This window comes from Mustelus asterias, unplaced genomic scaffold, assembly GCF_964213995.1.
Source record: "Mustelus asterias unplaced genomic scaffold, sMusAst1.hap1.1 HAP1_SCAFFOLD_69, whole genome shotgun sequence".
Lineage (NCBI taxonomy): Eukaryota > Metazoa > Chordata > Chondrichthyes > Carcharhiniformes > Triakidae > Mustelus > Mustelus asterias.
Window position 1 is genome coordinate 851,634 of NW_027590131.1, and position 27,435 is coordinate 879,068.

General features: G+C 44.9%; 2 protein-coding genes across 2 annotated transcripts in view; one reads left to right on the forward strand and one right to left on the reverse strand.

The window, feature by feature from the left end:
* The window catches only part of LOC144483448 (NACHT, LRR and PYD domains-containing protein 3-like), a 396,724-nt gene that overhangs the window by 253,476 nt on the left and 115,813 nt on the right, over positions 1-27,435 (forward strand). The window lies entirely within an intron of this gene.
* Positions 138-25,509, reverse strand: LOC144483438 (uncharacterized). The gene is made up of 6 exons (XM_078202124.1): positions 25,478-25,509; positions 10,706-10,801; positions 7,866-8,032; positions 5,499-5,670; positions 5,347-5,412; positions 138-265 (listed from the first exon to the last, which is right to left on the reverse strand). Exons 2-6 carry the CDS (start codon positions 10,767-10,769, stop codon positions 138-140), a joined length of 597 nt encoding a protein of 198 aa, XP_078058250.1. The 5' UTR covers positions 10,770-10,801; positions 25,478-25,509.

Here is a 27,435-nt window from a genome sequence, read left to right on the forward strand (position 1 = left end):
TCACTTATGGTTTTTAAAGTCTTTATTTTGTGGTTTCTTGTTTGTCCCTGCCATTATGCAGGAACAAGGAACCGGGAAGAAGCGATGTAGAGTAATTGATATTATTTAATTTTTGATATCTTTCAAAAGGTAAAGGGCTAGGTCATGGCAGGAGATCTCAAAGCTGTGGTGCGCTCCTCGTGTTCCATGTAGGAAGCACACGTGTGCAGCAAGTGTCTCCAGCTGCTGGAAGCCCATGTTTTAGAGCTGGAGGTCGGCTGGGACACTATGGAGCATCCACAAGTATTGAGGATTGCACTTATGGACAGGTGGTGACACCGCAAGGTAAGTCTCAACAGGCAGGAAGGGAATGGGTGACGACCAGGCAGATCAGGAGGACTAGGCAGGCAGTGCAGGAATCTCCTGTAGCCACTCCCCTGCAAATCAGGTATACCGCTTTGGAAATGACCTCTTAGGGGAAAGCAGCAACAGACAAATCTGTTGCACCAGGGTTGGCCCTGCTGCATAGAGGAGGAGAAAAAAGTATGGGAATGCAATCGTTATCGGGGATTCAATTGTAAGAGAAATAGACAGGCCCTTCTGTGGTCACAGACAAAATTCCTGGATGATACGTTGCCTCCCACGTTCTAGAGTCAAACATTTTTCATGGACAAGTTAAAAAAAGACAGTAAGGGGAATAAGAAAAGTGATAGGCAGATAAATCAAGGGCCAAAATCAAACAGTGCCACAATGAACACACAGTGGGAATGGGACAATTGACAAAAAGACTTTGTGCTTTAACGCACAGAAAATTTGAAATAAAGTGGATGAATTAATCGTGTAAATAGATGCAAACAGGTGTGATGTCGTCGGGAATGACTGCAGATTGACAAGCGATGGGACATCCAGTGGTGTTCACTATCTAGGAAGGAGAGTCAAAAAGGAAAAGATGATAGAGCTGGTTTGCTGGTTAAAGAGGAAATTAGGTAAATAATGAGGTAGGATATTAGCTCTGATGATGTGTAATCCGCATGGGTAGTGCTGAAAAGGCTCAGAGGTTACAAAAGTTTAACGTGGAAAAGTGTGAGGTCATGCACTTTGGTCTCAAAAATAGGAAGGCGACTTAGTATTTAAATGGGGAGAGACTTCGGGATGTTCCGGTGCTGAGGGATCTGAGTCACAGAAAACTAGCATACAGGTACAGCAGAGAATAAAGAAAGCGAATGAATAGAATATAAAGGTAAGGAAGTTCTTGTAATTATACAAGGCATTGGTGAGGCCGCACCTGGAGTATTGTGCACAGTTTTGGTCCCCTTATTTGAGGAAAGATGTCGTGGCATTGGAGGCAGTTCAGAGGAGGTTCACGAGATTGATTCCAGTAATGAGGGGTTTGTTGTATGAAGAGAGATTTAAAATAGATTCAGCTATACTCTCTGGAATTTATAAGATTGAGGGGAGATCAAATTGGAGCTGTTCAAGATGATAAAAGGTATTGATAAAGTAGACATGGAGTGGATGCTTCCGCTGGTGGGGCATTCTCGGATGAGAGGTCATAGTCTTAGGATGAGGGGCAGCAAATTGAAAACAAAGTTGAGGAGAAACTCCTTCTCCCAAAGGGTTGTGAATCTGTGGAATTCGCTGCCCCAAAGTGCGGTGGATGCTGGGACAGTGAGTACATTTAAGGGGTTAGACAGATCTTTAATTGGTAATGGGTTGAAGGATTATGGGAAGAAGGCAGAAAAATGGGGATAAGGAGCATATCAGTCATGATCGAACGTTAGAGCGTACTGGATGGGCAGAATGGCCTAACTCTGCTCCTATATCTTATGAACTTATGAAAACTTTAATGGGGGTTGTAGCTAGACCCACAAACTGTAGTGGTGAGGCTGGGGATGGCATTTAAAAGGAAATTAGTGACGCATGTGATAAAGGAACATCAGTAATTGTGTGTGATTTTAATCTGCATATAGACTGGCCAAGTGAAATCAGACACAATAACGTCGAGTAGGAATTCCTGGATTGTATACGGAATAGTTTTCTGGAACATTCTATTGGTAGTGGGGAAAGTGCTATAGTTCATTAATAGCACTTGAAAACAGTGGCAGGATTGGACAGTCAGCATGGATATATGAAGTGGAAGTCTTGCTCGACAAATCTACTTGAATTTTTTCCAGGAAGCAACTAGCACAGGTGACGAAGGTGAGTAAATGGTTGTGATTTATTTCGACTTTCAGAAGGCTTTTGACACGGTCCCAGGTAAGAGATGAGCCTGTAAAATTCAACACATTGATTTGGGAGCAGTGTATTGAGATGGACAGGAAATAAGCTGGCAGGGAGGAAACAGAGTAGCAATAACTGGGTCTTTTTCCAAATAGCAGACTGTGACTAGTGGAATACCGCACGGATCGGTGCTGGGACACCACTGAAAGGGTTAATGTCACACAAGCTGCTATGAAAAAAAAGTTCTTCTAAACGTTTTCACAGATAAGCACCAAAACCAGTTTAAGGGGACTGTGATTGGTTTTAATCTCTGAATGATGTGAGCTTAATCAATAACTGAGTGGATTGAGGTAACTCCTAAAATATGATTGGTATATGCTAATTACCTAGAATTGAATTTGAGGCTATAATTGCTTCTGTATTTAGGAATTCTGTATTCTGGCGAGTTACAGACTGTGACCCGTGCCTTTCCAGAGTCTTCACTACATAGATGATTAAAACAGCTGTTTAAGAGAACTCTGTGACTTGGTCGAGTTACTTGAAAGATAAAGTTGTGATCAATTAAAAGGCTGATACCAATTACTACAACATCACTTATTCATGATATATATTAATGATTTCGATGAGGGAACTAAATGTAATATCTCCAAATGTGCAGACTACACAAAACTGGGCAGGTGGGTGAGCTGTGTGAAGGATGCAGAGATGCTTCCATGTCAGATGGAGAAGCTGATTAAGTGGGGAAATGCAAGGTAGGTGTGGTATCATGTGGACAAATGTGAACTTAGCCACTTTGGTAGCAAAACCTGGAAGGCAGATTACTATCTGAATGGCTATAGATTAAGGGAGATGTGCAGCGAGACCCGGGTGTCATCGCACACCAGTCACTGAAGGTAAACATGCTGGTGCAGAAGGCAGTAAAAAGGCAAGTGGTGTGTTGGGCTTCATACCAAGAGGATTCGAGCACAGGAGCAGTGATGTCTTGTTGCAACTACAGGGACTCGGTGAGATTACACCTGGATATTACATGCAGTTTTGGACTCCTTATCTGAGGAAGGTTGTTCTTGCTATAAAGGGGGTGCAGAGAAGGTATACCAGGCTGATTCCTGGGAGTTCCCCACCCCCGCTGACCCGGCCCTGCCCCCGCCGACCTGGCACCGCCCCCGCCGGGGTGCAGAGAAGGTATACCAGGTTGATTCCTGGTATGAGGACGTATGAGGAAAGATTGAGTCAGTTAGGATTATATTCACTGGAGTTCGGAAGAATAAGGGAGGGATTTCATAGCAACCTAAATTCTAATAGGACTAGACAGGATAGACGTAGGTAGTATGTACCCGATGGCGGGGATTTCCAGAATGAGGATCACAGTCTGAGGATACAGGGTAGACTATTTCGGACTGAAATGCAGAGAAATGCAGAGTCATGAGTCTATGAAATTGACTACTACAAAAAACCTTGAAGCTGAAACATTGTATGTTTTCAAGAAAGACTTATCTATACCTCCAGGAGCTAAAGGGATCAAACAATTTGCAGGGAAGATGGGATCAGGCTAATGAGTTGAATGTTCAACCATGATCATAATGAACGGTAAAGCAGGTTCGCAGGGCCGAATGGTCTACCCCTGCTCCTACTTTCTATGTTTCTATGACATGATTTTGCCTGCACACTTTCCTGCTCACATCACACCTGGAGAGTGTGCACATCTCTCTGCTCATCCACACTACCAAGTATCTTACCATTAGCCCAGTACTCTGTAATCCTGTTACTCCTTCCAAAGTGAATCACCTCACACTCAACATAGAGTGGAAAAGTCACAGATGAAAGCTACAAAAATGGTTAACAACTTTGCGAAGCTCAGCTACATGGTTTATTTACTTTGAAGTACAGATACAAACTCTAATTGAAAGAGGTCTAATCAATATCGGAATGAGTATAGAATCACTTCTGATCGATGATTCCAGTCATCAAATTGTGTGAGACCTGATAACACATGTTTGAACTATGTAAATGCAGGAATAGAGTGGATGTTCAGCGTTTCGTTATCTCCAGAGAACTATGAGCCTCTGTAAGATGTTTCGAGTAGCTGTGCTGACTCTAAAGAGGGAGCCAGACGAATCCTGTCTGGCACAGAGACTGCATCATGTGGAAGAGAAGTGCATATGAGGAACAATGGTTCAACGTGATCTGCACGATTGGAAACAATCAGCTGAGGGATTAGAGGGGAATATTAAACACAGCATTTTTCCATATCAACTCTGGGCATTTCTATTTTTGCTGCTACAAGAAGATTGTGTGGTCATTGTTAGTGGCAGGATTTGGACTGGGAGGCACCAGTGGAAGATGTCTTTCGCCATGATGCTTGAACCCTTGTTATCTTTGTTTGATGGACCTTCTGGGATTTTCCTGCTCAGTATTTTAGTTTGTGTCTGTTTAGAATGATTTCCATAGATCCATAGAATCCCATCAGTGCAGACGGAGCCCATTCAAGTCTGCACCAACTCTTCAATTCAGCATCTTACCAATGCCTCCGTATTCCTCCCTATCCCCGTAACCCCACACATTTACTATGGCCAATCCACCTAACCTGCGCATCTTCGGATTGAGAGAGAAAACCGGAGCACCCAGAGGTGTTCCACATAGACACAGGGAGAACGTGTAAACTCCACACAGACATTCACCTGAGGCCGGGATTGAACCCAGGTCACTGGCACTCTGAGGCAGCAGTGCTAACCACTTTGCCACCGTGCCGCCCCAGTGTAGACAAGCCTTAACTTCTGGCTCAAGGCTCTACTCTTTATTGCCATCCAGACCATTCATGCACACACATAAGGTTTGTATAAGATTCATAGTGTAGCAAGATTCTGTAAAGTGTATAAGACATCAGAAATAATAGAAATCAGCAGCTGATTAAGTGAAAAGATGCCATGGCAACGTATTAACAGAATGCAAGAAAAATTCTATGAATTGCAATTTGAATCTCTGCATAGTTGAGGATCAATGACAAAACCCCAATCATGTTCAACCCTGTTATCCCAGCCTTTGACTTTCTGATTCTCAGGTTTTTGACAACCTCTTTAACAAAGGCTGTAATTAATCATTCTGATTCTCAGAAGTGAAATGGTTTACATTCTCAATTTCATCCCTTACCTTTCAGGTGTCTGGGCAATTCAGATAAACCTTGTGTAATGTTCATGTCATCGAATGCATCAGAACCTGTTTAAATAAATTCATGAAATCAAATCAGTAACACCGGCAGTGTTTAAATGGGAAATTAAAATCGCTGTGTGATTTTACCGTACCAAGCTCCTGTATTTCTTTCAGTATTTTATCCAGTTTTGGGACTCCGTGACGCATTCTCACAAAGGATTCCCACATCACCCTTCGAGCCCGAGATCCTTTTTCCATCACCAGATTGAGGAGAAGTTTGGAACTGTCCGCCCGGTTTCCCTTATCCACGAGCTCAGTGACTTTCTATGAAGAATAGTAATGAAGAATAATGAGACGCAGAGTGAAAGATAAACACTGAGAATGAGATGGAAAGGATCTGCTCGGTGATGGGATTTCCCAGTTGTTTTCAGCTCAGAAATCAGTCACTGGGCCGGGTCCTGATCCATAATAAACACGGACTGAAAATTCACTTCACATCTCATTCCAGTCATTAACGATTAAGAAATGAGAATCAACTAAACTCGAATCAAAAATATATTTCCAGGAGAGTGAGGGATCACTGAGAATCTGCAGTATTTTAATGTAATTAGTTGTCTGTCCTTCAGAGTCCAACATGACATCTGGTTGGTTCCTGATTGGCAATATGATCCATTTCTTTCTCTCAATTCCTGCTGCATCACTTTGTGATTTACTCCGAAATCCTGAGGTGATGAGGTAGTTTGTTTCTCTGAGGAGGTCATAAGTCTTTGGAACTCTCTTCCTGAAAAGGCCATGGACTAATTCTAAGACGGAGGTAGATGGACACTTGGTAAACAAGGGGGTGATAGTTTATAAGGGATCGGCAAGATGCAGATTTGAACTCACTATGAAATCGGCCACAATGATGTTAAACAGAGGAGTGGAACAGCCCACTCCTGCTCTCTGTATGTAAATAAAACAGTGGCAAGTCAGAACTCAGGTAGCGAGGATAGGATGCTTCTGATTATTACGTTATTTAAATAGAAGAATGGAAATCCTAAAATGAAAATTAGCTGATGAATTAACTTTTGACTAACCCAAACATCGACTCTTGATTTATGTCAGGAGAATGAAGCAATAATAATGGTGAAAAATCTAATCATTTAATCATTTCTACTCATTAACTCAAGTGTCAGATACAGAATGTTATTTGTCAAATTATTTCTGGCATAAAAGCTCAGTAAGGAGGATTGATGAGTTAGATAGTTGAGAGATAAACATGTTGAAGAAGTGGCTGTGCAGAGTCAGAGCAATGGAGAATTTCAGACTGGAGTTTACAAAGGAAAGTTTCAAATTCATTAACTCATTTAAAATAGAATATTGCTGCTGCCTCACAGCGCCAGGGAGCCAGGTTCGATTCTGGCCTGGGTCACTGTCTGTGTGGAGTTTTCACTTCCTCCCTGTGTCTGCGTGGGTTTCCTCCGGGTGCTCCGGTTTCTTCCCACAGTCCAACGATGTGCGGGTTAGGTTGATTGGCCATGCTAAAATTGACCCGAGTGTCAGGGGGAAGAGCAAAGTAAACATATAGGGTTACGGGAATAAGGCCTGGGTGGGATTGTGGTCGGTACAGACTCGATAGGCCGAATGGCCTCCTTCTGTATTGCAGGGATTCTATAAATCATTCTATGAATATAGACCGGTTGGAGACTTGGGTGGAGAAATGGCAGATGGAGTTTATTCCAGACAAATGTGAGGTAATGCATTTTGGAAGATACAGCATGTCGGAATTATTTAGTAAATGGTAGAATCCTTAGGAGTATTGAGAGGGAGAGAGATCTGGGCGAACATGTCCACCGATCACTTAAAGTGGCAACGTAGTCAAGAAGGCAAACGGCATGCTTGTCTTCATCAGTCAGGGCATTGAGTTTAGAAACTGACAGGTCATGCTGCAGCTGTACAGAACCTCAGTTAGGCCTCATTTAGAAAATTGTGTACAATTCTGATCACCACACTACCAGAAGGATGTGGATGTTTTGGAGAGGGTAGAGAAGAGGTTTACCAGGATGTTGCCTGGTCTGGAGGGTATTAGCTCTGAACCCGGTTTGCACTCATTGGAACGACAGAGGTTGAGAAGCGACCTGATCGAAGTTTACAAGATTATGAGTGGCATTGACAGAGTGCATAGTCAGATGCTCTTTCCTCAGGTCGAAAAGTCAAGTACTAGGGGACATAGTTTTAAGGTGTGTGGGGAAATGTTCAGAGGAGATGTGCGAGGGAAGTTTTTTTTTAAACGCAGGGGGTGGTGAATGTCTGGTATGTGCTGCCCAGGGGGTGGGGCGGTGATGGAAGCAGGTACGAAAGCAGCATTTAAAGGGCATCTGGATGAAAACATGAATAGAATGGGAATGGAAGGATACGGACTCTAAGTGCATATGGTTTTAGTTTAGGCAGGCATCATGGTCTGCGCAGGCTTGGAGGGCCGAAGGGTCTATTCCTGTGCTGTACTGTTCTTTGTTCTATCCTGGGTCCCTCCCTCTTACCCCATGTTCTTGTCCAGTGAAAATCCTCTCATACGTTAACGTTAAGCTGACTCCATCCACTCCTCCTTCCATTGCCTGTTCTAGTCTGTCCCGGTAGAATTTTGTCAATTTGAACAGTTGATAATCATCACACTTTGTCAGGAACTGAGGAATTGTGGAGTTTGGATCTGTAAACACAAATGGAGAAAAATAAACACATTTCTGTCAATGAATTCCTATTCATGTTGTTACACTTCCCTTTACAGAGAGCAACTAAAGCCTCCTGTGAGCCACATTATCAAACACCTTCTGGGAACACAGAAACATTCAGTGAAAGCATATTTGACCTGACAGCAATCATCTTTGCCCCAAATCCATACCCACCCTTGGTTAACAAGAGTCCATCAATTTCAAATATAAAATCAACATTTTTTAAATTGCTCACTGGGTGTGAGGGTTCCAGGCAAGGCCGGAATTTGTTGTCTATCCTTAATTGTTTTTGGAAAGCTGGTGAGACACCGTCTTGAACTGCTGCAATTTACATGCTGTATATATACACAGTACTGCTGGGAAGGGAAGATCAAGACTTCTATACAGGAAAAGTGAAGCAGCAGCAATATTGTTCCAAGTAAGAATGATGTGTGGATTAAAGGGCAACTTCCAGATGATGGTATCCCCATGTATCTGCTGCCCTTGTCCTTCTAGGGTGGCAGAGGTCTCGGGTTTGGAAAGTGTTGTTGAAGGAGCCTTGGTGAGGGGATGAAATGCACCCTGTAAATGATGCATATTGCTATCACTTGCATCGGTGGCAAAGAGAATGAGGTGATGGATGGGTGGTGTCAATCAATTGAGCTACTTTGTCCTGGGTGATGTAGAGCTTCGAGTGTTCATGGAGCCACAGTAAACAAATTGCAAATTTTCCAGTTGTGCCTTGTACATTGTAGACTTTGGTGAGACAGGAGATGACTTACTCTCCAAAGAATGCTCCACATCTGACTGCTCCTGTATTTACATGGCTAATCCAGTTCAGTTTCAAGTCAAAGTCACGGTGACCAACCCTGAGGTAAGGAAATACCTCTGGCATTGGAATGGGCAGGGGAGCGGCTACCAAACCTGTAATTGCTGGGGCAGGTTGCTTCTTGATGGGTCAGAGCCAGAAAGGCTGTGCCTGTGCGAATACACACAGCGCATGTGCAGAATTGGAAACACAAAATTACAGGACAAAGAGCATCCTGGCAGGAGACAACCCAGAGATACAGGGCTCAAAAATAGGACAGTGCAGAAAATCTGGATGTTTGATTACCCTGGTCAAAAACAATCTCCAGATCTAGATGAGTATACGGCGTGTAGGAAGGGACTAAAGAAGGAAATTAGGAGAGCCAGAAGGGGTCACGAGAAGGCCTTGGCAGGTAGGATTAAGGAAAACCCTAAGGCATTCTATAAATATGTGAAGAGTAAAAGGATGAGACGTGAAGGAATAGGGCCGATAAAAGGTGAAGGCGGGAAAGTCTGTACGGAACCAGTAGAAATGGCAGAGGTGCTGAATGAGTATTTTGCCTCGGTTTTCACGGAGGAGAAGGACCTGGGTGGATGTACTGCGGGCTTGCGGTGGACTGAAATGATTGAGTATGTGGACTTTAACAAAGAGGTTGTGCTGGAATCTTTGAATGGCATCAAGATAGATAAGTTGCCGGATCCGGATGGGATGTACCCCAGGTTACTGTGGGAGGCGAGGGAAGAGATTGCAGAGCCTCTGGCAATGATCTTTGCGTTGTCGATGAGACGGGAGAGATGCCGGAGGATTTGAGTATTGCGGATGTGGTTCCTATTTTCAAGAAGGGGACGAGGGATAGCCCAGGAAATTACCGACCGGTGAGTCTAACCTCAGTGGTTGGTAAGCTGATGGAGAAGATCCTGAGGGACAAGACTTATGAGCATTTCGAGAGGTTTAGTATGCTCAAGAATACTCAGCATGGCTTTGTCAAAGGCAGATCATTCCTTCCGAGCCTGGTGGAGTTCTTCAAAAATGTGACTAAACACATTGACGAAGGGAAAGTGGTAGATGTGGTTTATATGGATTTTAGCAAGGCGTTCGATAAGGTCCCCCATGCAGGCCTTCTAGAAAAAGTGAGAGGGTATGGGACCCAAGGGGCTGCTGCCCTGTGGATCCAAAACTGGCTTGCCCAAAGGAAGAAGTCTCACAACACCAGGTTAAAGTCCAACAGGTATGTTTGGTAGCAAATACCATAAGCTTTCGGAGCGCTGCTCCTTTGTCAGACGGAGTGGAAATGTGCTCTGAAACAGTGCACAGAGTGCACTCACACCCCCTACACACCCCCACACACCCCCCTCAGTCTCTCACTCCCCCACACCCCTCCACTCAGTGCCTCACTCCCACCTTCCCCACCCCACCAATCAATGCCTCACTCCCACTCACTGGTCAGTCTATTCGCAGCGAATGTTGGGGAGATCCAGTCCCACTGCAGTTTGCCCCACCCAGAGATGCCTTTGCTTCTTTCTCACACGAGCCTTCAGCACGCTGTTCACTGCACCACCAATCGTGGTTTGTTTCTCCCAATCACAGTCAATAGTGGACAAATCAGCAGCAATGGGAGAGAGAAATTACCTCTGATTGGAAGATCAGCTCCAAGCAGAATCCTGAATTGAAACTCAGCTTCTTAACAACAATTTGGAAACTTTCTCTGGGACCACGTAGAGGAGCTTTGCGAGTCACACGCAGCCCCCTCGGGCCGAACCTTGTATAAACCTGCTCTAGATGGCCACTCTCTCCCACTTTCCACTCAGTCCCTGTTTGAGCTGCAGACAGGATAGAAATTATATTTGTATTTTTGTGATCCTACCTGTGTCCATTCTCATTTTTGATGAAGCTGTTGGATATTCTCCCCTGTTTGAACCTTCAGCCATGATATTGACAGGCCTTGCCTGATTCTGAGACTCTGTAATGAGGATAACATCAATGTCAGGATCAGGTGTAAATATTAAAATCAGAAGCAGGGCGTTGAGATCTTTACTAATACGCAAGATATATTTCAGAATATTACAGTCTCATATATGCTACCGTGATATTAGTGACAGTTGTTTCACAAAGTACCAGTTGCCATCATCACGTCCGTTGAAAAATCCTTTTCCCTTTCAATCCTCTGCCCCATTTCCAGTTTCCACTTTTCTCTCCAAAGTTATTGAACATGTTGTTACCTCCCAAATCCAGCACCATTTTTGCAGGAGGTCCATACAGTTAAGTTTGCACCCTGCCGCTGCTGTTAAAATCACAAATAATATCCTGTCCGACTCTGACAAAAGTCAGTGAGGTATCTTCATTCACCCGTCTGCAACCTTTAGCATCCTTGACCATGTTATCTTTCTCCAACTCCTCCCTCGTGTCGTCCAGCTGAGTGGAAATGCATCAAAGGCCCCTGGTTCAATTCTTATGTTACTTTCCATCCAGAGAATCAGTGACATTGCTTTCTCTTGCCACTCCCACACCATTATCTCTATCATTGGCCCTCTTCTATTTCTCATCAACATGCTGCCCCTCGGTAACCTGGCAGCAGGTTCAACATGCAAACTGCTGATATCCAGCTCTACATTCTCACTGCTCTGAAACTCTGCTTCCTGAATCCTGACTAACTCACACCACGTCTCAGTTCATTCACCTGAGTTCACCAACTCTCACTGTCTCACAGCCTGACAACACCTCAATTTTAAAATGCTCAAACTAGCTTTTCAATCTCTCCATGGCCCCTCTCTTCCTATTCATGTAGCCTACAGCAGCCCCAGAAGCCAACAACATCTCTACCTTGCCCAGTCTGACAAGTTGTGTATCTTGAGGATAATTTGTCCACAATTCAGGCCAAGTCCTGAACTCCGGAATTCCCTCCCGAAGCCTCTCGGCTGCTTTACTTTTCCCCCTTCTCAGATTCACCTTAAAAAGATTAACAATCTGACTAAAATTAGTCACCTGCCCAGCGACCCCTTCGAATGTTTTATGTATTTGTTTTCCCAATGAATTGTTCTCTTGTCGAGTGTCTTGGGATGTTTTGCTACGTTAAAGGTGCTATACAAATGCACGTGGCTCCATATTCTCCACTCGTGTGGATGTGTCAGTGTCTGTGTCCCTGTACCTGTATCCCTAATCAAACTCAGCTATTGTCCTCTCCTTTCTCCAATATGGAAATGGAAAAGTGATTCAGACATTTAATTTCTTCAAATTAGAACTTATTCAACAGCAATAATTTACAACCAAGGTTTAAAACCAGCAATGTAAAATGCAGTTACCCGTTTCACTCTTAATCTCAGAACAACTCAGATTTCCAGTGTGTCTGACTTTGTGAAAAAATATCCCAAAGCACAAATTCATTCTCCCTTATGGGTCTCTTCAATTTAACACTAAATTTACAATATCATTCTAGCGAGGCTCTGTAATACACATCTGGTCATCTGAACAGATCCGGATTTATTCCTCATCAACCCCAATGACCCGGCCTCGCCCACACCGAGCCAGCATCAGTTATTGGGTGAAGCCACAGTGACTTTCAAGAGGGCCCCAGAAATTTCTCAGTGCATGGAAATGGCTGCAATGCGAAATATATCCAGAAGACCAATGGTGGTGCGCAGGAGGGGGCACTGCATCAAGTAACAAAAGAGGCAGCAAGAAGAAAGGTGAAAGCAATAGAATGTGTCAGGTGTTGAGGGACACACTATGTGGATCATTGCAAATGCTTTGATGCTGTTTGTCACCACTGCAACAAAAAAGGGGCGTTTAACAAAGAGCTGCAAAGATGCTAAGAGCAAGTCGAAGGCGGAGCAAGGGAATTCAAATTTGAAAAAGCATCAGTCAGCTACACATCCCCTGGAGAGCTCAGAGCACATACAGGAGCAAAGGATTCCATATAATTCCATAAGACTTCGGGTAGTAATGGATAAGGACAAGAGTGGCCCTCGGTTCTATTGGACGCGGGACAAATACATCCAAATTAGACAGGAACAGGGGAATGCGGACTGGGAGCGGCTCTTTGAGGCCAAATCCATGTCTGGCATGTAGGAAGCTTTTAAAGGCCAACTGATTGAAATGCAGGACGTGCCTGACCCGGAAAAATGAAGGATGGAAATGCCAGAATTCGGGAACCATGGATGACAAGGAAAATTGTAAGCTCAGTCAAAAAGAAAAGATACAATAGGTCCAGGCAACTAAAAAACTGACAAAGTCCCTGAGGAATGTAGAGAAAATAGGAAGGAACTTAAACGCCAAATTAGGAGGGCTAAAAGGGGCCATAAAACGTTTTTAGCAAACGGAGAAGGAGAATCCCAAGACTTTTATGCATGTATTTGGAGCAAGAGGGTAGCCCAAGAAAGAATAGGCCCACTCATGGGCAATAGAGGGAAGTTATGCGTGGAGTCACAGGAAGGCGGTGAGATCCTTAATGAGTACTTTGTATCCGTATTCATCAAGGAGATGGGCGTGAAGTATGTTGAGGCCAAGGATAGGTGTGTGAACACTCTAGGGAATGTCAATATATCAAAGAAGGCAGTGGTAGGTATCCTAAATTACATTAAGGTAGACAAGTCCCCGGGGCCAGATGGGATCAACCCCAGTTTACTGTGGGAGGAAAGAAATAGGGGAGTAAAAATATATCTTCACATCCACTTTAACCACAGGCGAGGTTCCAGAGGACTGGAGAATAGCCATTGTTGATCCCTTGTTTCAGAAAGAAAGCAGGCATAATCCAGGAAATCAAGGGTTGGTGAGCCTAACGTCTGTGGTGGAGAAGCGTTTGGTGAGGATTTAGAACATAGAACATAGAACATAGAACATTACAGCGCAGAACAGGCCCTTCGGCCCACGATGTTGCACCGACCAGTTACAAAAAAAAAAACCTAAACCAATTTCTTTTCGTCCATGAATCTATCTACGGCTCTCTTAAACGCCCCCAAACTAGGCGCATTTACAACTGATGCTGGCAGGGCATTCCAATTCCTCACCACTCTCTGGGTAAAGAACCTACCCCTGACATCGGTCCTATAACTACCCCCCCTCAATTTAAAGCCATGCCCCCTCGTGCTGGATTTCTCCATCAGAGGAAAAAGGCTATCACTATCCACCCTATCTAAACCTCTAATCATCTTATATGTTTCAATAAGATCCCCTCTTAGCCGCCGCCTTTCCAGCGAAAACAATCCCAAATCCCTCAGCCTCTCCTCATAGGATCTCCCCTCCATACCAGGCAACATCCTGGTAAACCTCTTCTGCACCCTCTCCAAAGCCTCCACATCCTTCCTGTAATGTGGGGACCAGAACTGCACACAGTACTCCAAGTGCGGCCGCACCAGAGTTGTGTACAGTTGCAACATAACGCTACGACTCCTAAATTCAATCCCCCTACCAATAAACGCCAAGACACCATATGCCTTCTTAACAACCTTATTTACTTGATTCCCAACTTTCAGGGATCTATGTACACATACACCTAGATCCCTCTGCTCCTCCACACTATTCAAAGTCCTCCCGTTAGCCCTATACTCAACACATCTGTTATTCCTACCAAAGTGAATTACCTCACACTTCTCCGCATTAAACTCCATCCGCCACCTCTCGGCCCAACATTGCAACCTGTCTAAGTCTTCCTGCAAACTACGACACCCTTCCTCACTGTCTACCACACCACCGACTTTGGTGTCATCAGCAAATTTGCTAATCCACCCAACTATACCCTCATCCAGGTCATTAATAAATATTACAAACAGCAGTGGCCCCAAAACAGATCCCTGAGGTACACCACTTGTAACCGCACTCCATGATGAATATTTACTATCAACCACCACCCTCTGTTTCCTATCCGCTAGCCAATTCCTGATCCAATTTCCTAGATCACCCCCAATCCCATGCATCTGCATTTTCTGCAGAAGCCTACCATGGTGAACCTTATCAAACGCCTTGCTAAAATCCATATATACCACGTCCACTGCCTTGCCCCCATCCACCTCCTTGGTCACTTTCTCAAAAAACTCAATAAGGTTAGTAAGGCACGACCTACCTGCCACAAAACCATGCTGACTATCACCTATCAATTCATTACTCTCCAAATAACTATAAATCCTATCCCTTATAATTTTTTCCAACATCTTGCCGACAACAGAAGTGAGACTCACCGGTCTATAATTCCCGGGGAAGTCTCTGTTCCCCTTCTTAAACAATGGGACAACATTCGCTAACCTCCAATCTTCTGGTACTATACCAGAGGCCAACGACGACCTGAAGATCAGAGCCAGAGGCTCTGCAATCACTTCTCTTGCCTCCCAGAGAATCCTTGGATAAATCCCATCCGGACCAGGGGATTTATCTATTTTCAGACCCTCCAGAATATCCTGCACATCCTCCTTATCAACTGTAATACTGTCAATTCTACTCCCCTGCAACCCAGTGTCCTCCTCAGCTATATTCATGTCCCCTTGCGTGAACACCGAAGAGAAATATTGGTTCAATGCTTCACCAATCTCCTCCGGTTCCACACATAACTTCCCTCTGCCATCTATAACTGGCCCTAAACTTGCCCTAACCAACCTTCTGTTCTTGACATACCTATAGAACGCCTTAGGATTTTCTTTAACCCTATCCGCCAAAGTCTTCTCATGTCCCCTTTTAGCCCTTCTAAGCTCGCTCTTCAACTCCCTCCTAGCCAATCTAAAGCTTTCTAGTGCACTACCCGAGTGCTCACGTCTCATCCGAACATAAGCCTCCTTTTTCTTTTTAACCAACAAAGAAACTTTTTTGGTGCACCACGGTTCCCTAGCCCTACCAATTCCTCCTTGCCTGACAGGGACATACCTATCACAGACTCGCAGTAGCTGCTCCTTGAAAAAACTCCACATGTCGGACGTTCCCAGTCCCTGTAATCTCCTAGTCCAACCTATGTTTCCTAATTCTCTCCTAATAGCCTCATAATTACCCTTCCCCCAGCTAAAACCACTGGCCCGAGGTTCATGCCTATCCCTTTCCATCACTAAGGTGAACGTAACCGAATTGTGGTCACTATCACCAAAATGCACACCAACTTCCAAGTCTAGCACCTGGTCCGGCTCATTTCCCAGCACCAGATCCAATATAGCCTCACCTCTAGTTGGCCTGTTTACATACTGAGTCAAAAAACCTTCCTGCACGCTTTGAACAAAAACTGACCCCTCTAACGAGCTAGAGCTATAACAATTCCAGTCAATATTCGTAAAGTTAAAATCCCCCATAACAATTGCCTTATTACTTTCACTCCTAAGCAGGATTGACTCCGCAATCCTTTCCTCAACCTCTCTAGAACTTTTAGGAGGTCTATAAAAGACTCCCAACAGGGTGACCTCTCCTCTCCTATTTCTAATCTCCGCCCATACTACCTCAACAGATAAGTCCTCATCAAACCTCCTCTCTGACACTGTGATACAATCTCTGACCAATAATGCTACCCCTCCCCCTCTTCTACCTCCTTCCCTACTTCGACTAAAACATTTGAACCCCGGGACCTGCAGCATCCATTCCTGCCCCTGCTCTATCCATGTCTCTGAAATAGCCACAACATCGAAGTCCCAGGTACTGATCCACGCTGCAAGTTCACCCACTTTATTGCGAATACTCCTGGCATTGAAGTATACACATTTCAAACCCTGCTCCACCTCACCTCTGCAATGCCGTGCATTGCAGTCCCCATCCATGCATCCCTCACTTTCAGCCCCACTACTCAGGATCCCTCCCCCCCCCCGAATCAGTTTAAACCTCCCTGCATGGCCTTAGCAAATTTACCCCCCAGGATATTGGTCCCCTTCCGATTCAGGTGTAGACCATCCTTCTCATAGAGGTCACACCTTCCCCAGTACGAGCCCCAATTGCTTAAGTACCTGAACCCCTCCCTCCTGCACCATCCCCTCAGCCATGAATTCAAACCTTCCCTCTCCCTATTCCTCTCTAAACTATCCCGTGGCACAGGCAAGAGTCCAGAGATAACCACTCTGTCAGTCTTGGCCTTTAGTTTCCACCCCAACTCCATAAATCCCTGCCTGATATCCCCTTCCCCTATCCTCCCTATGTCATGTGTCCCCACATGTACAATAACTTGTGGTTTATCTCCCTCGCCCCTAAGAGTTCTGAATACCCTGTCAGACACATCCCGGACCCCAGCCCCTGGTAGGCAACACACCAACCCTGAGTCCCTACCTTTAGTTCCGACCCTCCTATCTGTCCCCTTAATTGTGGAGTCCCCAATCACAAGGCCCAGTCTTTTACAGCCCCTAACCACCTGAGCTTTCTCACTCGGCTCACCCCCAGAGATCTGCTCTCTATGCTCAGTTGATTCCTCCTCAACTGTAGCCTCCAGCACCGAAAACCTATTATGGAGGGGAACCGCCCCAGGGGATTGTCCTCCCGATTGCTTCTTACCCCTCCTCCTGGCATTGACCCAAGCCTCATTTCTAGGAGTTACTATTTCTTTATAACTCCCATCAATTTCCACCTCTACCTCCCGAATTATGCGGAGTTCCTCTAACTCCCCTTCCAGCTCCTTTACACGCTCCTCCAGAAGCTGCAATCTAATGCACTTCTTACAACTAAAATCTCCTGAAACACTACTGAATTCCCTCACCACATACATCCCACAGGAGATGCAGCATACTGCCTGAACTGCCATCCCTGAAGCCAAAAACTTCCCCACACTTATAATTAGGTTAGAGGAGGATGGAAGGGTGGGATCCTCTACCAGTGTAGAGGATCGGGTATCTCCTCTGCACCAATTTATAGGGCTAGGGGCCCGAGAGAAAAAAAAAACTACAGCTACCGGCAGGCTTCGCGATGCGGCCTTCCGGTTTCCGAAACTGCTCCCGAAACTAGGCTGAATGAGGTTGAACCTCGGAGGTTAGTGCCTTTTTTAAAAAAACAAACTACAAACCGTCCCAGGACTCCCCACGGCCGACTTCTGGTTTCCTGCTTTTTTTAAAAAAAAAGCTCCAAAAAAGTAAGTGAAAATAAACTCAGCTTAACTTCCAGCTCTCCGCTCCAAAATCATTCCACCCTCTGCCCGCTCTACCAGAAGAATGAGGTTGAACCTCGGAGGTTAGTGCCTTTTTTAAAAAAAAACAAACTACAAACCGTCCCAGGACTCCCCACGGCCGACTTCTGGTTTCCTGCTTTTTTTTAAAAAAAAAAGCTCCAAAAAAGTAAGTGAAAATAAACTCAGCTTAACTTCCAGCTCTCCGCTCCAAAATCGCTCCCCCCTCTGCCCGCTCTACCAGAAGAATGAGGTTGAACCTCGGAGGTTAGTGCCTTTTTAAAAAAAACAAACTACAAACCGTCCCAGGACTCCCCACGGCCGACTTCTGGTTTCCTGCTTTTTTTAAAAAAAAAGCTCCAAAAAAGTAAGTGAAAATAAACTCAGCTTAACTTCCAGCTCTCCGCTCCAAAATCGCTCCCCCCTCTGCCCGCTCTACCAGAAGAATGAGGTTGAACCTCGGAGGTTAGTGCCTTTTTTAAAAAAAACAAACTACAAACCGTCCCAGGACTCCCCACGGCCGACTTCTGGTTTCCTGCTTTTTTTAAAAAAAAAGCTCCAAAAAAGTAAGTGAAAATAAACTCAGCTTAACTTCCAGCTCTCCGCTCCAAAATCGCTCCCCCCTCTGCCCGCTCTACCAGAAGAATGTTTGTGCACATTTGGAAGAAATTGACTCGCTTGTGTCAGGCAGCATGGTTTTGTAGGGAGAAGTCATGTCTCACCAACTTGATTGAGGTTTTTGAAGAGGTGACAAAGATAATTGATGAGGGAATGGTTGTGGATGTCGTTTATATGGACTGTAGTAAGGTATTTGACAAGATCCCACATGGCAGACTGGTACAACAACTGAAATCACAAGGAATCGGGTGGGCTGGCTGGATGGAAACAGAACTGGCTTGGTGATAGAAGACAGACGGCAGGATGTTACGCTGCGCTCCTCCCAAAACTGTAAAATCCAACCCAAGGTCAACGGACCTTTCCATGGTCCACCCCTCGGCTTTCCGATTCCCATGGTGGGCGGAACGGGAAAATTCACCCCAGAGAGCAGGAGGGAATGAGTATTTTTTTCAGAATGGTGACCTGTCGCTCGTAGTGTTCTGCAGGGATCAGTGCTGGGACCTATTTTGTTTGGAGGAAACGTGGGTGGTCTGATTAGTAAGTTTGTGGGTGACACGAAGATTGGTGGAGAGGGTAATAGTGCTGAGTTTACAACAGGATATAGAAAGATTGGAGATTTGGGCACAAATGGCAAATGAAATTTAATCTGGACGAATGTGAGGTAGTGCATTTTGGAGGATCAAGTTTGTGTGTGAATTGTACTGTAAATGGCAGAACCCTTTGGAACATTAAGACACAGAGGGATCTGGGCGTGCAGCTCCACAGTTCCCGAAAAGTGGCAACACAGGTGGCCATAGTTATTGAGAAGACACATGGCCGGGGCATTGAGTACAAGTGTTGGCAAATCATGTTGCAGCTATAAAAAACCTTGGTTTGGCCGCATTTGGAGTATTGCACACAGTTCTGGTCGCCACACTACCAGAAGAATGTGGAAGCTTTGCAGAGCACAAATAAGGTTCAGCAGGCTGTTGCCTGGTCTCAAGGGTGTTGGCTGTGGTGAGAGGTTGAATAAACGAGGATTGTTTTCATTGGACAGCCAGAGGCTGAGTGGAGACCTGATAGAGGTTTAGAAACTTATGAGATGCATCGACATGGTGCAAATTCAGCAGCGTTTCCCCAGGGTGCAAGTGTCAATAAAAGGGTTCAATGTGAGAGAGGGTAAGTTTAAGGGAGATGTGCAGGGGAAGTTTTTCACGCAGATTGGTTGGCACCTGGAACATGCTGCCAGAGGCGGTGGTTGATGCAGGTACATTAGCAACATTTAAGAGGCATCTGGATGGGTTCATGAATAGGGAGGGAATAGAGGGATACAGACCGAGTAGGGGCAGAAGTGTTTTTCAGTTCACTTCGTGCATCATAATTGGCACAGGCTTGGAGCGCCGAAGGGCGTGTTCTTGTGTTGTACTTTTCTTTGCTCGAGGAGCACTCTTACAACATGTTTAATGCGATTGAGGGACATGTGAAACCTATCTATGCAATAGCAGAGGTCGGTGGAAAGCAAACCAAGATTGTGATGGACACGGGAGCCTCTGCATCGGTGATCAGTGAAAAGACCAACAAGACAACTTGGGACTCGAACAAGCGCCAGCCCTTACTCAGACAGCGGTCAAACTGCAGATGTACACCGGAGAGCCCATACCATTGCTTCCCGTGTGAGAAATGGACATTGCACACAACAGAAAAGAAGAACACATGTCCGTGTGGTAAAAGGGAAGGAGCCTTATCTATAGGGCATGGCTGGCTCAGTGAAGTTCTGTCGAACTGGGATGAAATAAAGCACACAAAGGTGACAGAGGATGCCATTCAGAAATATTCTGATGAACTGGGCACATTGCGTGGCTCTATAGTGAAGATATTTGTTGATCCACAGGCTATCCTCCTCGCTTTTTCAAGTACAGGACAGGGCCCTTCGCCATGAAAGGTAAAGTGGGGGAGGAGTTTGATTCCAAGCCTTTGCAGCCACTCGATGAGTCCATTCAGTTGGGGAGCATCAAATATTCCTGTTATTAAAAATGATGATACTGTGCGTACACGTGATTACCTGGAGGCCTGGAGTTTCTGATTTCAAACGTTCTGGGAACAATGGATAATCTGTTACAAGATTTTCCTCCTGGAGCAGTTCATTTTTATGACATCTAATTACAGGGAAAACTGAGGAGGAACACCTCAGCACCCTGAATCAAGTGTTAGAGTCTTCAGAGGCAGGATTGCGGCCTAACTAATGTTTTATATAGCTGCAACATGATTTCCCACTGTCTACAGGACCGGAATAAATGCAACTTTCTCTCACCTTCCTCTCCAGAAAATATATGGAAGTTCTTTCAATCTCAAGGTCTCTCTCTGGTTGGCACTCTCACAATCCTGTGCTGGTTCACCTCTTAGTCCCGCAGTCCACACTCCTTGCTTACTTCCAGCTGTGTACTTTCTCAATCAATCCAGCATTCACCGGAGATCTGATTAAAGCAGGAATGAAAGAAAAAGTGACGAATAGTGCCAGGTGAACGAGAACGATAATTTTCTCACTCCCAGGTCAGCCCATAAACCAGAACTGAAAGAAAGATTCAATAAGACGGTTGGAAATGTTTCAATTAGAATGGCAATTTCCTCAATCCTGGGACAGTCCATCCAGTGAAGCGAACAGGGAATTTCAATAGGAGTGTTGGAAATGTTTAAATTACTGTATTTTCATTGGACACATTAATGAAGGTTACAAAATGTCTCATCAGACTATCCTAATTTTCAATCTGGGGTTTCATAAAATCCCGAGGTTGAAGAAGGGGTTTATTTGACCCATCGAGTCTGCCCCGATGACAATCCCACCCAGACCGTATTCCAGTAACCCCACATATTTACTCTGCTCATCCCCTGACATTCAGGTCAATTTAGCATGGCCAATCAACCTGGCAAGGAAGGTGGAGTCCCAAAAGAAGACCCAGAAGAAGAACCAGGATTCTGTGCAAACAGAAAGAGCATTTAAGACCGATGATCCAGTCCATGTGAGGAACTTCAAGGACGGCAACCATTGGACCCCCAAGATTATAACAGAAAAGACAGGGCTCATGTTGTACAAAGTCCAAGTGCAGGTCAAGATTATCAGGAAGCACCTGAACCATCACCAGAATAGAGAACCTGTGTCAGTACAGGCGACAGTACCAGTCACAGGCATGGCCACTGCCAGCGACGAGCCATAAATGGAGATCGAACACACGCTGGCCCCTCCAAGTGATTTGATTTGTTATTGTCATATGTATTCAGATACAGTGAATAGTATTGTTTCTTGCTCGCTATACAGACAAAGCATATTGTTCATAGAGAATGAAAGGAAAGAGTGCAGAATGTACTGTTACAGACATAGCGAGGGTGTAGAGAAAGATCAACTTAATGCGAGGTCGGTCCATTCAAATGTCTGATGGCAGCAGGGAAGAAGCTGTTTTTGAATCGGTTGGGACATGTCCTCAGACTTTTATATACTTTTCCCAACGGAAGAAGGGGGAAGAGGGAATGTCTGGGGTGCGTCGTGTCCTTTATTATGCTGACTGCTTTGCCGACGCAGCGCGAAGTGTAGACAGTGTCAGTGGCTGGTTTGCGTGATGGGATTGGGCTACATTCACGACTCTTTGCAGTTTATTGCAGTCTTGGACAACGTAGGAGCCAGACCAAGCTGTGATACAACCAGAAAGAATGCTTTCTATGGTGCATCGGTAAAGGTTGGTGAGAGTTGTAGCGGATATGCCAGATTTCCTTAGTCTCCTGCTACGGACTCCGACATGGAAGTGCAGAAGTCCAGTGCCCCTGGTGAAGCGGGGCCTCAAAAGGAACCAGATCGGTGACTTTGCCACACTTTCTCCAGAAGCAAAGGTCCCCCATCCACTTCACACCCACTGATCTGGTCCGACCTCCAGCTGACCCAAGGCCGGTCACTAAGCAGCAGAAAGGATGCTTGCTGGTGGGGGTGCAGGGAATAAATTGAATTGCGGGGGGAGAGAGGGATGTTATGATGGCCATGGGGAATCATCAATAGATCTCTGCTGGACCTCTTTTCCTCTGAGTATCAGCTCCCCTAGGGAAGGAGCAGCTGGTGGGGGAGGGGGGAGGTGAGGGAAGGGGGCGTTAAAATCAGTTGGCTCCACACAGGCCAGCAGTTGTTGACTCAGGGCTTATTTACACTCTACAGCAGTCGAATGGCACTCAACTGCCGCTGTAAATAAATGGGTGTATGGTGATGGAAAACTGGCCTTGGTAAGATTACTACACCTTGATATTATTTATTTTCATGGATATTAAAATAGTTTAAAACTCAATCAGCAGGCTCTGATATCTGCACTGGCTTTTTGTGAGAACAAGGTTCAATTTTTCTCACTCTGACATCTTCTTCCTACAATCATTTATCTAATTCCCTTCAAGGATGTCGGGGTCTGTTCTGAACCAGAAAAGATTCAAACCATCCCCTCCCAGTTTAACGCACTGTTTGATCTAACAATTCAATCCTGATGGTACCACAAGTAACCCGCTGTATTACTGAACGGGTATTTGTTTCCTACCCATCAATCTTTCAGAACATGAACAGTGCTTTCTTTCCTTTAACAGGATTTATTATCATTTTAATGAATGGAATTGACAGGATCTTACAGAGTAAGATAAAAAAATGGGGGCAGAATATTAAATTATACCCAATGCTAATTCATCCTCAGAAATATAACCAGTTGAACTAGTCTATCAGCAGCTCAGTCGCTGCACCTCAGGTATTAACCTAACAATTACAGCTCAGCTCCACCTGGAGCCATTGTGGGCGCTTGGAATGGAATTCAAAGCTGAACACACTGAGCTCCAACTAACCTCATTATAGCGACCTGTAAAAACTTATTCAAACTGAATCCAACATATACTGATTTCTGTATCAAGAATCAGTCTCAGCATGACCATCTGTCATTCATTTCCTACTCCATTCAAATCTGTCGCTTTTAAATCCAAAGAGTATTATCTCACATTGTGCCCCAAGAAGGTCCTCCCACAATCTCTTCACTGTCTGTGGAGACCCTGTGCTCCCTGTCCCTGGTTAATCGCATCACCTCTTATTCAAAATGAGAGGGATGGTGGGGAATAGAAACAAGTTGAGCTGTGAGGGTCCCAGTGTTGAATAAACTGTTTCTCAGTTACTGCCTGAGCTCACAGTGAGATAATAGCTACAGCCGCAAAGGATGGATTCACTGCGGGAGCTCACAGTTAGATAATAGCTACAGCCGCAAAGGATGGATTCACTGCGGGGAGCTCACAGTTAGATAATAGCTACAGCCGCAAAGGATGGATTCACTGCGGGGAGCTCACAGTTAGATAATAGCTACAGCCACAAAGGATGGATTCACTGCAGGGAGCTCACAGTTAGACAATAGCTACAGCCACAAAGGATGGATTCACTGCGGGGAGCTCACAGTTAGATAATAGCTACAGCCACAAAGGATGGATTCACTGCGGGGAGCTCACAGTTAGATAATAGCTACAGCCTCAAAGGATGGATTCACTGCAGGGAGTGGAGGAGAATAATCTCCCTGGGAGGCGACACATTTAAATGGAAGGAAGAAAGAGATACTTCACAATCAGTTCAGAAACTACATTCCCACTTGACCTCAACCACACCGGCTTTACTGTCACTGTGCAGGTCCTGCCTTTGTCAATTCAATGCAGCCTGGTTATCTCAGTAGAAATCATACCAATCATCTGAGCTGACCCTGTTTATAATACCCGTGTCTGAGTTTCACCCTCTGGTAAAAGTTATGAGATTATTTCGAGGTTTCTATTTATAGGAGAGAGTAACCAATTGAACCAGTTTGACAAGTCAGCACCCAATTCAGCTCGAAACAATGTTTGAGGTTGATTAGAGAGGTTATCATTTCCAATTCAGTCAGTGCAGTGAATTTCTATCTGTAACATTACAAACAGTCACAGTGTACATCTGATATTTTGACTTTTAACCAAAGACTTGAGAGTGCGGTCATTCCCCGAGTATTGGTTGGAGCAGGGAAATGCAGACTGTGCAGCTAAACTCTGTATGTTGAGGGCATGATGTGGAGATGCCGGCGTTGGACTGGGGTAAACACTGTAAGACGTCTCACAACACCAGGTTAATGTCCAACAGGTTTATTTGGTAGCACAAGCCACTAGCTTTCGGAGTGCTGCTCTTTCGCCAGGTAAGTTGGAGTTCTGTTTGCAAACAGGGCATATCAAGACACAAACTCAATTTACAAAATAATGATTGGAATGCGAGTTTTTACAGTTAATCAAGTCTTAAAGGTACAGACAATGTGAGTGGAGACAGGGTAAAGCACATATGAAAGAGGTGTGTATTGTCTCCTGCCAGGACAGTTAGTGAGATTTTGCAAGCCCAGGCGAGTCGTGGGGGTTACAGATAGTGTGACACGAACCCAAGATCCCGGTTGAGGCCATCCTCATGTGTGCGGAACTTGGCTATCAGTTTCTGCTCAGCGACTCTGCGCTGTCGTGTGTCGTGAAGGCTGCCTTGGAGAACGCTTACCTGAAGATCAGAGGTGAATGCCCGTGACCGCTGAAGTGTTCCCCAACAGAAAGAGAACACTCTTGCCTGATAATTGTCGAGCAGTGTTCATTCATCCGTTGTCGTAGCGTTGAGGGCGCCAGAGCTCTAAAATTAATTCCCTGTAATTACAAAAACCCATATCGAGGAAGGTCCAGGGCCCAGCCCGGTCTGAACTGGGATGTGGGAATGCTCTGATTCACCTCATTCCATCCCTCTTAAAAATGAAAATAATGGTGTGGAACAGGAGTGGTCTGATTCTGGGAGCCTCACTGTTAAACAGATCACCTTCATCACTGCTCCAGCTCAGTCACTGTATAAAACCTCATGGAAGGGGAATGGCTACAACAGCCCATGTAAAATAATCTGACTGAGAAAATGGTTTAAAATAAAGAAATACATAAAGTACAGGAGCAGACAAATCTTACCTTGACCTGCAGATTCTCTGCTTCCGTGTGGAGTCTGCTAGTTTTCTCTTTGTTAACTCTTTGCTACCAAACGTAATGTTGTTCCTGGTTTTCTTTCAGCAAATCACAGTTCAGTAATTGGATCTGATCTCTGTAATTTGAGATTTGTATTACATCTCGATGGGTTGAATGGTTCCTGCTGTGCTGAAACGACTCTGTCTCTGTCTCTGTCCTCCGACTGGAAGTTGCTATTCAGAAAACACATCATTGAGCCAATTTAAAAACTCTTTGAACTGTGAACAAAGTTAGTTACAAACAACTTGTAATTAATTGCTGTCACACAGTGAGTTCAATCGGAGTCATGCCTCCAGAACGAATCACTGGGTTTCAACCTGAAACTGTTTAAAAACTCCATCGATTTTCTTATGTTTAGACTTTCAAACAAAGGGCCAGTGTCAGATGTTTCAATGCAGGATCTGATAACTTTAAAGGTGAACACATTAACTGTTTAACTGCTGAATGGAAGTGGGGCTGCACAGTGAGAAATGTATTTCCCATGCTCAGTCATAGACCATAAGACCATAAGACATAGGAGCGGAAGTAAGGCCATTCGGCCCATCGAGTCCACTCCACATTCAACATGGTTGATTTCAACTCCATTTACCCGCTCTCTCCCCATAGCCCTTAATTCCTCGAGAAATCAAGAATTTATCAATTTCTGTCTTGAAGACGCTCAACGTCTCGGCCTCCACAGCCCTCTGTGGCAATGAATTCCACAGACCCACCACTCTCTGGCTGAAGAAATTTCTCCTCATCTCTGTTCTAAAGTGACTCCCTTTTATTCTAAGGCTGTGCCCCCGCGTCCTAGTCTCCCCTGTTAATGGAAACAACTTCCCTACATCCATCCTATCTAAGCCGTTCATTATCTTGTAAGTTTCTATCAGATCTCCCCTCAACCTCCTAAACTCCAATGAATATAATCCCACGATCCTCAGACGTTCATCGTATGTCAGGCCTACCATTCCTGGGATCATCCGTGTGAATCTCCGCTGGACCCGCTCCAGTGCCAGTATGTCCTTCCTGAGGTGTGGGGCCCAAAATTGCTCACAGTACTCCAAATGGGGCCTAACCAGTGCTTTATAAAGCCTCAGAAGTACATCCCTGCTTTTGTATTCCAAGCCTCTTGAGATAAATGACAACATTACATTTGCTTTCTTAATTACGGACTCAACCTGCAAGTTTACCTTTAGAGAATCCTGGACTAGGACTCCCAAGTCCCTTTGCACTTTAGCATTATGAATTTTGTCACCGTTTAGAAAATAGTCCATGCCTCTATTCTTTTTTCCAAAGTGTACGACCTCGCACTTGCCCACGTTGAATTTCATCAGCCACTTCTTGGACCACTCTCCTAAACTGTCTAAATCTTTCTGCAGCCTCCCCACCTCCTCAATACTACCTGCCCCTCCACCTATCTTTGTATCATCGGCAAACCTGGCCAGAATGCTCCCAGTCCCGTCATCTAGATCGTTAATATATAAAGAGAACAGCTGTGGCCCAAACACGGAACCCTGCGGGACACCACTTGTCACCGGTTGCCATTCTGAGAAAGAACCTTTTATCCCAACTCTCTGCCTTCTGTCTGACAGCCAATCGTCAATCCATGTTAGTACCTTGCCTCGAATACCATGGGCCCTTATTTTACTCAGCAGTCTCCCGTGAGGCACCTTGTCAAAGGCCTTTTGGAAGTCAAGATAGATAACATCCATTGGCTCTCCTTGGTCTAACCTATTTGTTATCTCTTCAAAGAACTCTAACAGGTTTGTCAGGCGCGACCTCCCTTACTAAATCCATGCTGACTTGTCTTAATCCGACCCTGCACTTCCAAGAATTTAGAAATCTCATCCTTAACGATGGATTCTAGAATTTTGCCAACAACTGAGGTTAGGCTAATTGGCCTATAATTTTCCATCTTTTTTCTT